The 19,903-nt window shown below is 41.2% G+C and overlaps 1 protein-coding gene across 2 annotated transcripts in view; it reads right to left on the bottom strand.

Annotated features, from left to right (window-relative positions):
• Window positions 1–19,903, bottom strand: part of LOC110071828 (opsin-5) — a 95,536-nt gene that overhangs the window by 20,961 nt on the left and 54,672 nt on the right. The window contains exons 2-4 of one of the 2 annotated variants that reach the window (XM_072996862.2): window positions 16,844–16,931; window positions 7,780–7,942; window positions 5,524–5,651 (exon numbers count right to left, since the gene is read on the bottom strand). In XM_072996862.2, the coding sequence (XP_072852963.2) occupies window positions 5,524–5,651; window positions 7,780–7,942; window positions 16,844–16,931 (379 nt within the window). Of the gene's footprint in view, window positions 1–5,523; window positions 5,652–7,779; window positions 13,986–16,843; window positions 16,932–19,903 lie in introns of those variants that run through there. The other variant, XM_078392636.1, reaches the window with a different exon arrangement.

The following is a 19,903-nucleotide window of genomic DNA, read 5'->3' as shown; positions in this document are numbered from 1 at the left end:
CCCCAGGTGCTTCAACAGACTTAAAAAATAAATAAATCTATAAATGGCTATTGGCTGTCTACGGGTACAGTACTTAAGTTTTGTCGGCCCTTCCTATATTCTTGCCAAACGGTTTGTTGTTATATGTCCTCCGCATCTGTCTTTAATCTGGTTAGGACTGGATTTCCCCCCCAACAGTTTCTTTGGACAGGGCTAGGATGGAACAGAAGGCAGGAAAGGGATTACTCGTTTGTTGGAATTGGAAGCACAGATTAGTAGAAGTGGGGAAATGGATATGGTTATTTGCCCATCATCTTTAGAAAAGTTAACTTTGGGGTGCACAGCTTCCAGAAGTTTTCAGCCAAAATGACTGGCCATGTTGGCTAGGGAATTCTGGGAGCTGTATGAAAAAAAGTTTTCTAAGTTATCTCAGAGATTCATAAAATAATTGAGTTGGAAAGGGCCTGCAATACCCTTGTGTCCAACAATCTTCTCAGTGCAGGAATCCAAATCAAAGTAGATCTGATGGATGGTTGTCCAATTTTATCTTGAATGCCTCCAACATTGGAACGCTCACTGCTCCTGAGGTAATTGGTTCCATTGTTGTACTGCTCTAACAGTGAGGATGCTTTCCTGATATTCATCCAAAATTTGGCTTCCTGCAACTTGAGCCCATTATTATGTGTCCTGTATTCTGGGTCAGTCAAGAACAGATCCTGGCCCTCCTTTGCGAGACAATCAGTCAAGTATTTGTACTGCTATCATACCTCTTATAGGGCTTGTTTTCTGGTCCCCTGGTCATCATTGCCCTCCCCTGACTGGTGCCAGTTTGTCAGCATCCTTCTTAAAGTGCAGTGTTCAGAACTGGACACAGTACTCAAGGTGAGGATTAACCAATGTCCAATACAGAGGGACTAATACTTTATGGAATTTGGAGACTATACTTCTGTTAATGCAGCCTAAAATAATATTTGCTTTTTTTGCAGCAACATCACACTGTTGGCTCATATTTAGCTTGTGATGTACAGTTCTAAGAGCCTTCTAGCGTATAGTATTACTAAGCCAAGTACTCCTATCTTGTAACTGTGTGCGTCATAATTTTGCACTTATCCCTGTTAAATTTCATTGTTATTTTCAGTCTAGTGCTGAAGCCAATCAAGATCTATTTTGAATTTTGTTCATGCCTTTCAAGATATTACCTATTACATCAAATTTTGTGTCATCCTCAAATTTGATAATTATTCCCTGCACCCACTCATCCCTTAATAAAAATGTTGAAGAGCACCAAGCCCAGGACTGAGCCTTATGGCACTCCACTTGTTACCTCCTCCCAGTTTGAGAAGGAGCCACTGATAAGCACCCTCTATGATTCTGTAACTAACTTGTGCTATCTAGTGCCCAAACCTAGTTAGCCTGTAAATCAGAATATCATGGGACACTTTGTCAAAGGCTTTGCTGAAGTCAAGATATATTACATTTGCAGCATTCCCACCATCCACAGGGAGATTACCCTATCAAAAATGAGATAAGATTAGTCTGACAGGATTTGTTCTTGACAAATTAATGTTGGCTTCTAGTTATTATTGTGTATTTTTTTTCAAGGTAGTTGCATAGTGATCACTTTATCATCTGCTCCCAAATTTTCCCTGGGATTGATGTCAGGCTGATTGACCTGTGCTTCCTCCTTTTCACCTTTTTTTGAAGATAGAGGCAATATTAGCCCTCGTCCAATCATCCAGCACTTCACGCATCCTCTATGATTTCAAGAAAATTATAGACAATGGTTCTGAGAGTTTGTCAGCTAGTTCCTTCAACACGGGTCTGAAGATTTGAACTTGTTCAAAATAATAAAGCCCTTTTGAAATACTTCTTCGTGCTGTGGCCGAACACATTCTTCCCAGTTCTTACGAGGTGCAACCCCTCACCTGCCAGCAATCCATCTTCCAGGAAGCATAGTCCATAGTCCCAAAATCCAAATCCCTCATGTTAGCACCAGCTTTGTAGTCAGTCGTTCATCCACAATATTTTTCTTTCCCTTTCTATTCCTTTTCTGTGTGAATGAAAAGAATATCTGTGCCCCAAAGGCCTTGAGTTTCCTTCTCAGAGCTCCGAAGTCTGATGTGATTTCTTCATTGTTCCTCTTGACCATGTCATTTGTTCCAGTGTGGACGCGTAGACACCCATGGGGTTTAAGAGTAATAGCAATTCTTCCATCACATTCCCGATCCATTCTCCAGGGAGACAGCATATGTGGTGGGTCCCCGGATCTTCCTAGTATATTTCAGTTTCAGTCCAATGCAGTAGGGAGTCTCCTGATACAACCACTCATCCTCTCTCTTTCTCTTTGTGTCTTGCACATGTATGCACTAAGACAGACACACACCACAACAAGATATCCTACTGCTAGAGACTGAATGATGCACACTACTGCTGTTTCTCCTTGCCATCACCATCTCTCCCCCATCACCTCTCAATGATGGGAAACCTGAATTTTGAAATAAGGATGGGGAACCATGGGTCTCCAGACTTCCAGCATAACAATTGTGGGGACACATAGGAGCTGCAGTCAACAACATCTGGAGGGCCACATGTTCTCCATTCCTTGTATAGATCGATGATGATGATGATGATGATGATGATGATGATGATGATGATGATGATGATGATGATGATGATGATGATGATGATGATAGTAGATTGCAAAGCTGGGAGGTATCCTATGGATAATTGAGTCTAGCCCAAGTGGCTGTTCAACTATACGCACAAATCCTGAAACAATGATTACCATTTCACCAGAAAAATGTTACATCTCTTTTTTAGCAGGGAAGACTGGAACCAGCTGGCTCATTTTTCCTTTCACTCTGCTGTACAGATGCTAATTCTTAATGGGCAACCCGAATGATCTTGCTGTCCCTTTTCAAAAATCGTTAACCAGATATACATTCCTTCACACAGAGATCTGTCCTTTACTGGTGGACTTACTCAGAACGCCCCCCAAACAGATTATTGTTTTCCATGATCACCTTGTTTCCCAACACTAGGTTAATCACACTGTTGTTCTGTGCTATCAGGTCACATCAAACTTATAGTGAGCTCAAGATTTTTTCTCCAGGTGTTTGAGATACTTAAGGAGTGTTTTTATCTGTTCTCCCACAAGTTTCCATGGCCAATCAGACAGTTCAACCTAGGTTTCTTGAGTCCTAGCCAACTGCTCCCTCTGCTACGCCACATTGACTCTCAATCTCATGATGCATAAAAGGAATATATAATATTTCATTACCTGAGAGAAAAGTTGCCTAGAATCCTAAATGGGGAAAAAGCCCCCTTGCTACCCTCTTTGGGAGAAGCGCACTTTATTTGGGCAACAGCAGCATTTACTGTCCAGTTCTATTGATCTTCATTAACTTAGCATCTTCTAGGCTGATGTGTGTTTGTTGTAACCTGACAGAGACATCAGTGGAGCTGCCTAATGTTTCCTTAGTTTAGGGATGATTCATACGAAAGCACATCATCTCTTCAATATAAACTCACACTGCAGAACATGCAGCACCTTATAATCTGGCCTGACTTCCCATTCCCAACTCAAGGTATCTGAAATACATTGCTGTACATTACTGGGGATAAACAAGCAGTGTATCATACTTAGCATACAAGATGGATGCCAACATGCTGGAACTCATATACTTAGGATTGATGCTATTCATTCCCAGCTTGATGTGGGAGAAATTTATTGGACAACTGAGCTAGTGGGGTTTGTCTGCAGTGCAAATCAAGTCAGTTTCCTTTATTTGTATCATATTTCTGTTTCAATCAATTTGTGCCAAAGAAGACGTATGTGGCTTAGTTTGTCTTCCTCAGTTAGAATGTGTATGCCAAGGCCTGCAAAAGGATGTAAGGATATGGAGTATCCCCACCCCCATCCCTGGATGCAAACTGAACCAAAAGGTTTGTCATCCAGAAAACAACGCTTACAAATCAAAAGCCCATTCAGACACAAGAGGAAGAAGTACAACTGCATTTCAGTGTATCCATGTTTATGTAGCACGGGACACATTGTCGGTGAGGTGGGGACAAGGGGGTGCCCCAGTCAGGAGCAGATTTGGGGCACTCCGGACAGACATTTGTTTTCTCCCAGTACTGGGACTCTATGCCCAACATAGGTGCCATCATAATTATATATACATATATATTTGAATAATACAACTGAAAACCCAAGCCAGTGTCCTACTGCTAGACACAGAATGGAAGGACAATTGAAAAAGTGTCCTCTTCATTTGGCTTGCCTTCTGTTGCACATCTATTCTTGCACTAGTTGTGAGAACAGTTGCACAAACACATCACGTGACAAGGAGCCTGCCAGAGGGGAGGGGAGGGGAGGGGAGGGCACTCGCATGATTGCTCTTCTCCTCTGCGTTGAGGCAACAGGCCACAGTTAAATTTTTCTATTAAAACATAATTAAATGCATCATCATATTAAAACAACCACTAAATTCAAAGAGTTTAAAAGCTGTGTTAAAAACACGTCAAAGAAAAAGTACAGCACAGCCCTGCCTCGGGGGAAAAAGTTCTCCCCAGCCAGGCTGCTTATCAAAAAGGCCTCCCTTGAAGGCACCCCCCACATGTTTGTATGGGAAGGTAGTCTGTACTGAACTTCCACAAGGCATGTAGAGTCCTTTCCCTTTGTGACATAGTTTAGATGAAAAGGCCATCTCCCTTCTCTAAAATGACGGAAACTATGTCTGAAATACACAGTTATACCCATTTGTTACCACTTTTAACTGTTAGGTCGATCATTTAGTGAGGTACAGTACTCAGATCTTAGTGCTAGAGAGATACAAGGAACTGCACTGAATTACACCGAAGCTCCCTTGTGGAATATTCTTATTAAACAACAAATTACAGAAATCCATAGGATGGAACCATGGCCCATAAAAGTAGCATAAAGTTCCTATTATGTGTGGTGCAGATAACACCTTTCATGATGAATTCCAAGTAACCAGTTATTTCCACTTAGTTGCTTCTAACCTCTGGTTGTTACTATTCATAAGCAAGCCATACACTTGATATTGGCAATTGTGGGGCCAGGCAGGATCCTTGAGGAACCACTTCAAGTTTTAAGGCTTTCCCTTTGCTTGTTTGTGTGTATCCTTGTTCCGTTCAAAGGGACAGAACTGGAGGATGCTCAGAATAAAATTCCCAGTAATGGGTGGTAGTGAAAAATAAGGCATCTCATCCAGCTACAACCATGCATCTTGTGACTTATAGGTTGGATGCAAAATAGTAGACAGGCCTATAATTAATCTACGTATGCAAATAAAAGGGAAAATGGGTAGCCGCTGTACTATATATATATGGTGCTAGTTACTGCAATTTCAAATGTTTGATGAATAGGGTCCTTAATGGAAAGTCCTTGTAAGAGAGGTGTTGGTAAGAGATTCATGACTTTTCTAACCCCGTGAAAGAGTTGTCAGGTGTTGCAGGGTGGGAATGAAGGGGGGGGGAGCAAGGCGAAACTGTATTTCCCTTCCATGTCCTGGCACTTACCATATGCTGGATAACAGACTTTCATACAGCAAACAGTGCTGAGAGCTGTCAGGCTGGTAAGACTGCACAGGCCAAAGAGAACTCCACAAAAAGCATAGAAGGTGCACATGGCATGGTTGAACAGCCACCTGGAAATGAGAGATAACTAGCAGAAATAAATAATCTTCCCATAAGGTGTTCTGCCCTGCGGATCGCCGTGAGAAAGCAATTTATTATTTATTTATTATGAATATTTATAAACTGATTATGTGGGACAAATTCAAACCAGGGAAGAAAAATAATTTTGAAATAGGCAATAAACACAGGGCATAAAAATGAAGCTGCAGTATTTACATTGACCATAAAAACGCACCAAATTAAAATACAGTATTTATGTTATCTGTAAAAGAGATACTAAGTTGGGATATAGAAGGAAAGCTTGCACAACTAGATAACCTTTTCAATACACAAAATATTCAACTGTGTTGAATTTCTGAGGGAAGAGTGTTTCACAGAGTGGGCAACAGCCCACTAAATACCTTATTTCAAGCAATCATAGGCAAACCTTTTGGAGAATATGGCCCCACCAGAAGATGATCAAGGATCAGATGGGTTTGTAAAAGGAAAGGTATTCTCTCAGGCAATCATATCCCAGTAATGCTTTAATGTTGTTTATCTAAACTGAAGTTTTCTCTGTGATTTTAATGAGTATACACAAATCTGCATACACTTAAAGAGTATGCACAAATCTGTAATTATATATTCCTAATTACAGATTTGTGTATACTCTTTAAGATTCCTGTCTATCTATATACCTTTGATTGTAGGAACAGTTCTTTTTGGAGTTGGAACTCTTCCAATCCCTCAGTCCACAAGTCCAGGGATCAAGGCTGAGTTAGGGTCCAAAAATGTCCTTTTCTAAGTTCTGATTCATGCTCCTATTTTGTAGTCAGAAAACTTGCATTCCACAACCTAAATAAATTACTGTTCATCATACCACTATTTATACTCTCCATATACCAAAAACTGGGCATCATAACGACATGTTTCTAACATAAAGATGACAGTTTGTTATATATTTTATAAATTAAACAAACACATGTACTGTATATTAAATTTTTATTAGGATATGTCAACCTGCTTCTGCTAGTCTGAGAAAGGAGCAATAAACCATGCAGTTCACTCTTAGGATTGTGTGTGTGTGACTGTGAAGGAACACCTCTTGTATGGGCTTTGACTGACTTGGTCTCTCTCGAGCCCATGGATCCTTTGTGTTGCAGTCAGCATTCGTGAGATTGAAAAGTTCTGAGCCCAAGATGCCCAGCAGTTTCAATGAAGGAGATGGAAATTGAAAAGACTTAGCTGCTGATGCCAAAAGAGAAGGCAAGTGACAGCTAAATCCTCTCCTGCAGTGGGAATTTCTCAAAGGTGTGTGCTTCAGGAATCAGGTTGGCAAATTAAGGCTGTGTTTATCTCCCAGGAACCAAAAACAAAATAAAGCACAGAAATGCAAGATATACAGCTGAGGGGAAAAAAAACCTGCATCAGGATATGCAGATGTCTTTCACCACATAGTTCAGTTTGACTGTAACCTTCTGACTAATTCCATGTGGAATAACTGCTGAAATCACAATCTGATTCAGATTTGGAAGAATTTGCTTCACCTTATTGCCTAAATGTATTGGAGGCAAGGGGACAGTTGCATACTACTGCAGTCTTCATGTCATTAGAAAAAGCAGATGACATGTAGGTATGGATTTCAAAGAGTCTTAATAGAGTCAAGTATGGAGCTTCTCTTCATGGCAGATAACCCACTTCCTACAAGAAATTTCTGGGTCCAGTCAAAGCTTGGAAATGTTACTTTTGGGGCTACGATTCCCACAACCACATGCTGGCTTGGAAATTCCGGGAGTTGTAGTTTCAAAACTTTCTAAGCTCTGACTAGGAAAGAAGAGCTTAAGTCCTCAAGTCTTCCCTTCATTTTGGTAGGCTTGAAAAAACAAAATTTATATTGTACAGGGGGTGGGGAGAGCTAATTATCTTTTCTCTGCAGTATAACACCAATGCAATTGTGCCATGCCCCAGCTACATTTTTGCAATGAGAACCATGTGGGGAGCATGTTTGACCTTGAATCTAGGCAGGAAAGAAATCTAATCACAGCCTGGATGGGAAAGAATTAGAAAATGTACAGAAGCGCTTCTGAGCTAATGGAAGAGTAGAGTCTAAGTTTATAGTGAATGAAGCGAATGGATGAATGACCACATGGGGCACATTACCTGTGTGCAAAGAAGGATGGTGTGGCCAGTGGAAAGAGGATCACAGTCATGCCCACATCACTGATGGCGAGGTTCACGATAAAGAACTCAGCAGGTTTCAGGATGGCCCTCTTCCGAAACGCTACCAATAAGAGGAGAGAGTTTCCAAAGAGGGACACTACACCTGAGAGAGAGAGAGAGAAAACAAAAGTAGAAATCAGACTGAAATTCATGACGAAGCAATAATAATATATAATTGTGTAAAAACTAACCAAATCAGGAATATACGTATGTGGACTATTGGGGCAACCAACCAAAGGGTAGATCAAAGAGCCCAGAGATGTTAATGGAGTAGAGTGGCACCCTCCACAGCTCATTGCGTTAAATCTGGTATTTACACATCATGAATAGAAGTTAGGAGGGAGGAAGGAAAAGAAAGGAAGATGTTCAGTTGGAAGCAATGAAGAAGGAGAGTATGTTCTTTACCATAGAAATGGGTTTCCTTTGCCTTCCCTGTTGCAAAGTCATTAGATCATCAGAGCCTTTTCTATGGCCCCAGCACTACAGATCCAGGGAAGAGAGAAAGGATGGAAAAGGTAAAGAAGAGCAGTTTCTCCACATTCCCCATTAAGAAGAAATCAGAGGACTAGGTATGTTACCCCTTTCAGGTTCCTCACTTGTTCCTTTCCCTGGGGCTGTCTTAGGAAGCTGACAGAAGCTTTCTGCTGGCAATTGAAAAAAAAAAATCTGAAGGTCCTGCGGATTGCTGCTGGGTGCAAGACCCTTTGTCCTGCATGTAGCATTTGGTCTATGATCTAGCCTTGCCATTTGGATTCTTGAATTCGTATGAATAGCATCTGTTTGTTTGACGGAGAACTGGAAAGACACCAGTACTATTACCAAACCACACAAGGGTCAAGATGAAGTGTCATCAAAAGGGCACAGGGTGGGTTTTGCACCTATCTGTGTGCTATTATGGACTGGGTTGGGGGGCTGGTGCACATCTCTACACACCACTGCAGAACTGAAAGAAACGTCAAGGATCGTTTTGTCTAACCTCTGTTGTTCACAGCTACAGTATTCCTGATAGTTAATGTTCCCAGCTTTGTATGGAAACCTGATCAGTTGTTGAGTGACCCAGGAAAGACATGGATATAGCATAGTCAAGATTTTTCCCACCAGCTACAAACATTTTTTGTGTTGTGTAAGTGCTGTATCTGTGCATTGATTTGGTGGTAACCAACAACAACGTCAGCAATAATTACAATGATATCTAATTATAGTGGGGACAGTGTGACCTTCTAGTTGCTGAATTGCTTGCTACTCCTATAAACCTCAGTCAGCATATCCAATGGATAGAAATGATGGCAACTGCACTCAAGGGATGTTTGAAGATTCACACATTCCCTATCTTTGGTTCAGCAATGGAAAAGGAAGCATTATTTTGGACTGTAATTAATGAAATGAGTGCCATCAAGTTGATTCTAAAGGATGCTGACTTTTCTATGGTTTTCCAAGTATAGAGTACTCAGATGTGGATTACTAATCCCTTAATCTGTTCTGGACCATGTAGATTGCCCAAGTCTACAAAGGTGGGCTCCTCTTCTATGAGACACAGTGGAGTACCGAAATCTTGACCCCTGTTGTTCCAAATTACTGAGCTATCCAGACAGTGCTTTTGAATTACAGCTCCCAGAACCCCATAGCAGGCGGGTTATGGTCCAAAAAAGCAGTATTCTACTTTCTGCATTTAGGGCAGTGGTTCTCAAACTGGGGTGCTCGGATGTTCTTGGACTGCAATTCCCCACTTGCTGTGCTGGCCAGGATTTCTGGGAGTTACAGTCCAAGAACATCTGGGGACCCAAGTTTGAGAACCATTCACTGAATTAGGACATCACTTTTTCCTTTCTTTCTTTCTTTCTTTCTTTCTTTCTTTCTTTCTTTCTTTCTTTCTTTCTTTCTTTCTTTCTTTCTTTCTTTCTTTCTTTCTTTCTTCCTTCCTTCCTTCCTTCCTTCCTTCCTTCCTTCCTTCCTTCCTTCCTTCCTTCCTTCCTTCCACACCCTTCATTTTGAGGAATAGACATTTCATAGACAGATGTCATCCTTTACACAGCTAGAGGAGTCTGCTTCTCAGATTAGGTCCCATAGAATTTTGCAAATTCTCTGCCTAATGCTGTTTTAATTGGAGGTGCATCTTAGTGTTCAAACTCCTGCTGTACATCAACAAATAAAGGGATCTGGAGAAAACAGTATTAAAAGACTCTTGATCATTTACCAACCATCTTCTAGTTAACACCAATGATATCTAGAATTTTTCAGAGCAGAATTGAATTCATTGTGAGTAATTTTGATGGCAGAGTCCAATTTCACCCAAGCAGAATACAAGACATGGCCATTTGCAGTTGTCATTCAATCTATCAGTTTGAAATTGAATAATATTCACATTATTTTTTTTCCTCCTGGCAACCTTCCTCATATAGATCTGTTTTATGCAATAATATCTTATGTGCACAAAACAAACAAGAGAAGGAACATTGGGAAGATTATACAAAATCCAACTGAAGCTTTAGGGACAAGCTGTTCCTTTGTTTGAACACAGTTGAGACAACAGTGGTAATTAAAATTTAATGCCCAGGATCTTCCTTTTCTATTAAGTCATGCAAATTTCGTTTAAAACATAGTTTTCCTATATAACCACATAGGAGGTCCTGATTACTCCAAGGACAGTTTATGGGTAACTAGAATGACTTTTTCATAAATTAGCTTGCATATTAAATATGATAACAGTAGCAGGCCAGAAAGGTAGAACGGCTGCTTTAGCAATATTGTCCTCTTCCAGATTCTCAGTACTGCTGTATCATTCTTAAACAATGTGAGAACTGAGCGTGAATCTCTTTTGGTGAATCAACTAGATCTATATATTCCGCTTTCCCCTCTTCTTTGTGACTTCTAATGGAAAATTATTTCTTATGCCCTTGTTGAAGCTTTATTGTATCAGGAAACTGGTCAAACAGAATAACTTTACTGTAATTGCTGGGGGTGAAACGTCAAGGTGGTGGAGGAATTGAACTAAAAATGCATAAAAATATGATAGTCAAAGGTTGCAGTTTCTCTTGAGGAATCTGATGTAAACTGCAGAGCTATATTGCAGGAGCATTTCTTTCCTAATACTCTACTTGAATTGGCCTTGTAGCCAGATGTACTACAAACTGGATGATTGGTCCATTACACTACAGCTTTTAAGGACTGTCTATTATCCCCAAACAGACAAACAGTAAAATCTTGCCCTTTTGAGTGGCCATAGAAATGCAACATAATGTATTACGACTTGGAGCCCTGCTTAACAGAGCTTCTGTTCCTGCAACAAATGAATCACTGGTTCAGTTCCGATTGATTTATTGATTGATTGATTGATTGCCCTGTTATTTATTTCTTCTTCTTCTTCTTCTTCTTCTTCTTCTTCTTCTTCTTCTTCTTCTTCTTCTTCTTCTTCTTCGATTTTGATAAGGTCTTCTAACCTTGTTGATTTATTTAAATGACTTAATCCCCTATTGTTGGGCTCTTACTGCTATATAGGGGCTTTTTCCATGTGATTTATGGGGGTGGGGTGGGTATAGCAGGAGCAGCTGGGTGCTCGAGGGCTGAAGTAAGGCTTGTTTTTTCATCAAGGACAAAGCTTTTAAGAGCTTTGAAGAAGGCCAATTCCGTGCTCGGTATCATTAGAAGGGGGACTGAAAAATAAAACAGTCAACATTATAATGCCATTGTACAAAAGGCTGCACCTGGAGTATTGCATACAGGTCTGGTCACCGCACCTAAAAAAAGATGTGCTGGAACTGGAAAAGATGCAGAACAGAGCGACTAAAATGATGACTGGGCTGGGGCACCTCCCTTATGAGGAAAGGCTCCAGCATTTGGGGCTCTTTTAGAGAGAAATGGTGCCTGAGGGGGGACATGGTTGAGAGGTATAAAATTAAGCAGGAGATGGATAAAATGCAGCAGCCAGACTGATTATATAAAGGTCTTAATGGTTTGGGGCCTCGATATCTTCAAGAACATCCCACAGAATAGCTATCCATCCCAGACACTCCTCACAGGCCTTTATGTTAAGAATTATAACACCCAGGGAGGCTAAAAAAGCCAACTCTAGGAACTGAGCATTCTCAGTTGTGGCCCTCTTTCCCTTTCGAACAAGGTTCATACTAAGGTTCTCCCGGCGCCAACCCTCTCCGTTTTTAGGAAGACGAAAATCTGTAAAGTTGCCCAATACCAATGTTAATATTGTCCTGAGAAGTTCAAATGGATTTTAATTTGTGTATTTTTATTCAACGGTAGTCTCAGCCAGTGGCAGGGTTTATTTTATTGTATTTATTATATAGTGTTTTGGTGTATGATTTTATTGTATATTGTGAACCACCCAGAGAGTGGCAAAACTAATGGGGCAGTATAAAAATGGAAATAAATAAACAAACATTCACAGGTGCATTTTGTGGGTACCTGGGAAACGGCCTTCTCTATTGGTGCTTCCAGACATTGGAACTCCCTCCCACAGGAGACCAGGCTGGCCCCATCTTTGCCATCCTTCTGCAAGGAGGGAAAAATCTTTATCTTCAGACAAGATTTTCCTTAGTGACTGACTGCCTGGAAGGGTTTTTAAAATGGATCATTGTACCTTACAGCTTTAAATGTGTTTTTGGCGTTGCTTATGTTTATTATATGGCATTTGTTTGATCTTTTTTTAGTATTTGTATACTCACTGTTATTAGCTTTAAATTCTGATGTAAATTGCCTTGGGTCCTTTTTAAGGAGAAAAGCAGAGTAAAAAAAAATAAGGAGAAAGGCAGGGCAAAAAAATAATAATTCAATGAATGAATGAATGAATGAATGAATGAATGAATGAATGAATGAATGAATGAATGAATGAATGAATGAAAAAAGAGCTCTTTTTACACAGACATATTAGTCAACAGATTTGTTGTTCTAAATGGCCACTAAAATTTACCATTTACAAAACCAAACTTCCACAGTCCAGATCCACCATGTGAACTATGAGACCTGACTTAGCAAGAGTCATCTACGCTTTAGGCCGTGGTCAAACCCCCCCCCCCCCTTTGCATTTGTGTTGATGTGGTGGTTAACTTCTGTAAAATGGTCTCAAGAAGAAGCTCTAAATGCTTATTGAATTGGAAGGAAATGACTCAGTAACTCAAAAACACATTGGGACACACCTCCTGGAATAAAATCTATGTGCAGAACAGGAATGTGATTAACAGTTTTGTAATCACAGGTGGACATTTTGCTGGTGCAACCATGGCTTTAGTTACATCATGCCTTGACTACTGCAGTGCAGTTTACATGGAGTTACCTTGAAGGTTTGGGATCTTCAACCAGAGCAACATGTAGCAACTAGGATGCCAACTGGTGCATGACATTCTGATTGTATGACCTCCAATACTGAAAGACCTTCACTGTTGCCAGTTGCTCACTGGGCTCAGTTTTAACCTTTAAAGCTCTAATTGGGCCCTGGTTATCTAAGGCAGTGATCATCAGCCTTGGGTCTCCAGATGTTATTGGACTACAACTCCCAGAAGCCTTCACCACCACCTCTGCTGGCCAGGATTTCTGGGAGTTGAAGTCCAAGAACATCTGGAGGCCCAAGGTTGGGGGCCACTGATCAAAGGGATCACCTACCTTGTTATGAATCTCTCTGGACTTTAAGATCTTCAGGAGAGGACTTCTTAAAAATACGAATGCTTTCAGAAGCCCAACTAACAAACACACCGGAGAGGAACTTCTGTGTGGTTCCTAAGCTATGAAATGCACTCCCTTCCAGGTTGTGTGATCTGTTTCCACTCTGACTGCTTTTAAGAAGGGAATAAAAACACATCCTTTAGAATTAACATCCCCTCCACCCTTTCACAAGGGTGAACCTACAGGCAGCTTTCAGTGTGAAATTTTCTGACATCAGATTTCTGTATCATTGAGACTTTGCAGAATAAGGTTGGACATTCTTCTTTTCCAGTAACATGGAGCAGACAGTGTATAATATCTATCTTCTACTGAAGAGATTCCCTGGAGAAAGTTGGCTTTTTGTTAAGATTGACTTCCATGTAAACTGTCACCAAGAAAAGTATGAATTGGCACTGCAAGGAAATTGTGTGTCTGGCTCAGAACATCACAGAGATTGCTATGGACTGGGTGGACGGGCAAGGACAATGTAATGACATAGGTCAGGAGCAGCAATGAGGTGGACACCATAGGGGCTCAAGGAAGTGGCAAAGCTTATTCAAGAAACTTTCTGCCTCATCACAACTATTTACTGCTTGCTGTTACATGAACACTCTTATTCTAACTTGGCATCAGTGGCAGCGGCATCAGCAGCAATGCAAAACTTAAGCTGAGTTATTCTTGGCCTACAAATGATAGCTATTTAGAATACATCTGGGTGGCACTTTTGAAAGGCATTTTGAAATTGCATTTACCTTCATGCACCAGAAGGAGACAGCTGGGTCACCCAGAGTTGCCTTGTTGTAGAATTCACTCAGAATTAGATCCACACGGTCGGCATTCTGCTGCATTGTTACCTTATATTTCAACTACTTCTGAAAAGTTTCTTTAAAAATAAATGAATAGAAAACATCTGGAATGTATCCACATATAATCCCAAATTGCCAATTGCTTTTTGCTGTCCAGGTACCTTCTTTGGTTCCAGCCTCTTTAAGGTATTGAGACAGTTTGAGGGGCAAACCACAATGCAGCAAAGTAGAAGTAGGTACTTTGGTATGTATGTATGTATGTATGTATGTATGTATGTATGTATGTATGTATGTATGTATGTATGTATGTATGTATGTATGTACGTACAGTGGTGCCTCGCATAGCGAGGTTAATCCATTCCAGATTAACCCTCGCTATGTGAAAACACCGCTAAACGGAACATAAAAACCCATTGGGCCCTAAACTTACCGTTCAGCGAAGTTTCCTCCATAGCGGCAGCCATTTTCATGCCCTCGGTAAGCAAGGGGAGGGCGCGAAAATGCTGCACACGGCCATTTCGGGTGTCCGGCGGCCATTTTAGAACCGCCAAACAGCTGATCCGCGGGCATCGCAAAACGCTTACCCATCGTCGCTATGCGAGTTTTGCCCATTGGAACGATCGGTATGCCTTCGCATTAGCGATCCCGAAAAGGGGATCGCTATGCGGATTTGTTGTTGTACAGTGTGCTCGTTAAGCGAGGCACCACTATATGTATGTATGTATGTATGTATGTATGTATGTATGCATGCATGCATGCATGCATGCATGCATGCATTTATTTATTTATTTATTTATTTTATTTTATTTTATTTACCTTCTCCTTGTCACTAATCTGGGTGGTTTCCAACAGTAAAACCAACATACAAAGAACAGCCCCAAATGCCACCCAAACCTAAAATATAAAATAAGACATATCTATATAACAAAACAATAGGCACAACTCATGCAATGGAGAAAACAGTTTTGTCTTTACATGCATGGTGCTTCCTACCCTTTCTGAGATTTTCTAGCACAATCGCTTACAAATGCTTGTGGAGTGCAGAGGACCCTCTCTGAGAAACCCCAGGGCAGTCCGCAGCAAAGAAGGCAACCAGTCCAGTATTAGGAGCTGCTACATTATAGACTTAGAAAAACATTATTTTTTGCCTGAACCTTACATAATTCCTCACGGCAACAGAACCACTGCTCTCGCCGCCACCACTGAGTGCTCTGCTGCTTGAGGTAACAGTTTCCCCTGTCTAATGGCTGCCCTAGCATGGACTGTAGCCCTTGCCTTATCAGACCTCCAGGTTGATCCTTTCATTTCGCAAGTTATTTTGGCTGGGAGACCATCAATCTTTTTTTTCCCCTCCATGACAGCAGTGATCCCTTTTTTCAGAGCATCATTAAGCATCTCCAGGAAGAAGACAGGTCTGACACTGATTAATTTCCCCTGCTGCTACTGAAAGTCTGAAACAGACAAGTCACCAAGACGGCAGATGGCCAGGATTCTATGTACGGTCTTTCTGTTCTCATCGTACACCTATGCTGCTCTATGGGGGTTGATTGGCTGCAACAGACTTACTTAGTTTTTTTAGGCTGTGACCAAGATCAAGATTTGTAAATGAGATGGGTGAAATGCTGATTTACCAAATTCACATCACAGCCACCGTTCTGATAAATATTCTGATTTACGTTGCCCAATTTCCAGGTAGAGTATACTCAGAAGTGGTTTACCATTCCCTTCTTCTGGGGGCATCATGGAACTGTGCAGCTTGCCCAAGGCCGCACAGACTGATTACATGCTTAAAACAAGCTCTCAGACACCCCCGGCTACCATGATCAATAGCCATGCTGGCTTGAGAATTTGGGGAGCTGTAAAATGCATTTTCCATACGTTTGGGGATAGGCACTTGCCTATTTTTGAACCAAAATGATAATGTTAGCATCCAGAATAATAACAAACGTCCTTTCTGCCAATAGCTGGGATAAGATCCTATGTATCTTCAGCATCCTAGATTCCATCCCACAGTGGATTTCATGTTTATAGAGGCTGCTGGCTATGAAATACCATTCACCTCCCAAATCCCATGTGATTTTCATCCCCAGTATGCTTTGAGGCATTCCTTTTTTTTTTATGCCCTCAAAGCCTTAACTAAATAGTCCATATAATACAGTCCAGAATTCTGTTCCCACTGTGGCCAAATAGATAATGATGAGAAGCCCAGAGCCAGGACAAAAACACACATATTGTAGAAGAAGTCAGAATAAACTGGATTTTAATTTCCCAATGGCTTCAAACTTTGGATCTTTTGTTAGACAGCATTTCCCTTTTGCAAAAGGTTGCAGAATCGGGTGACTTTATGCCAGAGCAAAAGGCTCAATCACTTCCCATCAAACAGAAATGATGCTGGTTCTAGCAAACTTCAGAAGTCCCTTGAATATCCTGACAGAGAACTGTTAATAGTCTGCATTGTACTGGTTGGTTTATTTTTTTAAAAAAATATAGTTTTGATTTTTGGGTTTGTTTGTTTTTTAACCAAATGGCTCCTTTCTCGGCCGTCTTACCAAAGAGTGAGTACAGAGTTCCGAAAATAAGGTCTTCTCCTTCAGACAAGGTGGACAGGAACACTGAGGAACTGGAGGCATTTTCCATCTGCAGGCAAAATAAAAGGCCAAGGCAAGTCATGAGAAATTTGAATGAGCTGCAGAACATTCAGCATGCATTTCCCCCCAGAAGGAATGGAACTGTACTCTGGCCGGGGGCTTTACAGCAGGCTGTGGCTAAAACTAAATGAACTGCTGGAACTATGAGCGCACTGCTGTGAAGAGAGGAAGAGACAGTTCACCTTGATGGTGGCAGATTCATTCTATGCAGTGGATTGATCCACTCAACTCTAGGCCATTGGTTCCCAACCATAGGTCCCCAGATGTTCTTCACCACTAGCTGTGCTAGTCAGGGTTTCTGAGAGTTTTAGTTCAAGAACATCTCAGGACCCAAGGTAATCCCACTTAATTACAGCCGTGTGCATTTAATTACAGCTTACGTTGATTAACAGCAGAGTGATTTTTCTTTTTTTTTTTAACTTAAGTACTTTGCAGTCAGAAAAAGCCGCTTATTGGGATCAGCTGCTTTCTTCTGTCACTTATATTTGCTGAGATTTGCACTAGGTTCTGATTTCCTATCCTTGTGGATACTCTGGGGACAGTCTGTCTGAACCTTAATGTTAACTGCAAAGAAGTTTACCAGCTTAATCAGAATGAAAGCCACTGTATTTTTTTTGCAGCTGTCTGCCAGGTGATGTCTGCAGTAAGATCAAGTTGAATGACATATTAAAGCAAGCAGGCAAGGAATTCTACTATGCAAAACATAAACATGTAAGCAGAATCATACTGGATCAGACCAATTCTTCCTTAATGGTTTGCTCTTTTTTACATTCTTTCCAGAGACATCCACTGACTTCCTCCAGAAACCTATCCAGATGCCAAGGCAGAGGATGAATAACATCAGACCCATGAGTCATAGGCAGCTCCCTCTTTTATTTTGGGAGCCCCCAAATCCTTCCAATCAATCTTGTTTGAAAGCAAACTTCCCCTACTAAACAAAGTGTGAAACTCTCCTGCCTTGTACTGACCGAAACTGAAGTTCCTAGGAAACTGGAAGTAGAATTCTGACAACATAGTGGCATCGCAGTCACAATGGTGCCAATGAATTGCTTTCCCCTTTGCATTCATCTGGTACAACACATGTTGTCTTTTAAGCACCAGTGAATATTGCTGTGGCAGGAACTACACATTTGCAGATAATCCACAATAAGTTTTTTTTTTTACTGTGGGTTATCTGCAAATCGCCACAAAACTGACTGAAACACATGCTGTTTTAATGCCTCTTGTTTCACATGGCTGGATGACAATAGTGGTGGCTGAGGAGTGTGCTGGCAACAGCAGCAGCAGTGTCGGGGGGGGGTGTCTCTTGCCCTTTGAAGACACCCCTGTTGCTACTGTTGCTGTACTAGCTGTCCACCACCATCCAGCCACCTCTAAGACAAACCCAGCTGGCTGCAGAGGGAGCTCTACTGTGCATCAAAACAGTGCCCATTTAAAGCACAGTAGGGCTCACCAGGGATGCTGGTAACTCTTCGGTCCTGAGATCCAAGTCAGAGTTTCAGGCCCCAAGTCCCAAGTCTTTGGTCCCAAGTCCCAAATCCCAAGTTCGAGTCCCTATTAAAAACAGGCTTTTTCCTTAGGAAAAAAAAAAGGAGGGGTGGCTGCGTTCCGAGTTGAGTCATTAAAAAAAAACAAACTGAGTCAAGTCACTGGTGCAATTTAAGTCTGAACTGATTGTGAGTCTGACTTGAGTTCCCATCCCTGGGGGTTACATTGTGTGAAGCTACAAAAGTTGCTTTACGTTCCACGTTTTTTTATGGGGGTGAGTAGTTGCAGCCTACATGCGCCTGCAGATTACATTATGCTGCCTGGTCTGGAAAAGTGTGAGGCAGTGCCTTTCCCATTAAGCCAAGGTATATACCATACTTAAAGCCAACCGGCTAATCCTGACATAAGCACCCCTCCACTTTCCAGTCAGTGATAATACAATAATAGCAAATTAAATCATTATTTGTTGTCCCATTTCATGACACCCACAATCTGATGCCTCAGGTGGTCATCACACCCTCCTTCATGAGACAGCCAGCTGTGATTTCATAGCATTTAAAATAGCTCTCAGCATACTGACCATTTTTTTTACTGGATTTGCTGGTAAGTGAGGGAAGTTTTATTTCCTATTTTTGTTCCTACATGCTAAAACTATGCTTCATATTATCACTACAAACAACATAAACCATGTTGGCCATTTCCCAGACCTAGTTTTTAAAATGTAATTGTCTTTTTTTGAATCGCTTCTCCCCGTGTATGCATGTTCAAGGCAATTTGCCATAAAATGAGAACACCATGAAAAAAAAGCAAAACATGACCATTTCAGGAAAGAGAGACCTAAAGCACAGCAGGTAAAATTTGTACACTACCATAAATCAAGGGAATTCCCTAAAACAGAGATGGAAAATATGAGACATGGCCATTATTGCTGCTTCCCAAAGCACCCCTAAATACTATATCACCAAATTCTGGAAGGAACGCTAATAAAAAAAAAATTAAAGCACTCAGGTTTCTGACTTTAAAGAACTTGTAGCCACTTACCACAAAAATTCAGCCACAAACAAGGGAAACTCCATTTAAAGCAAGCAACCCTGCCCTCCAGCACACACACATTTTGGCAGCAATCTGTTAAGATGAATTTAAAGCCATTTAATTGACCCCCCCCCCCCTTCCTTCAACTGGTGCTCAATGTTGGCAACCCAGTCTTGTCAGGGAGGGGGTATGAACCACAGCTGCTATGAGGAGGACAAAAGTGCCCCACGGTCCTTGGCTGACATTGGCCACCTTGGCTCTAAAATGAAAGAGCAGCCTCAGGCTGCAGTGACGCCAGTGTAATGTTTCCAAGTTACTCCTTGTGAATTTTGATCCTTTTTTTGCGGAGGTGGTGGTCAGATGACATAAGGTCATTATAAGTTCTTTTGTTCCCCCTCTGTGCTGTTTCCACATCAAATCCATCCTGCTGAGAGGCTACTA

Source organism: Pogona vitticeps, chromosome 4, assembly GCF_051106095.1.
Source record: "Pogona vitticeps strain Pit_001003342236 chromosome 4, PviZW2.1, whole genome shotgun sequence".
NCBI classification, from domain to species: Eukaryota; Metazoa; Chordata; class Lepidosauria; order Squamata; family Agamidae; genus Pogona; species Pogona vitticeps.
The sequence above is the reverse complement of the archived record's forward strand: the minus strand, read 5'-3'. Positions and strand labels throughout refer to the sequence as shown.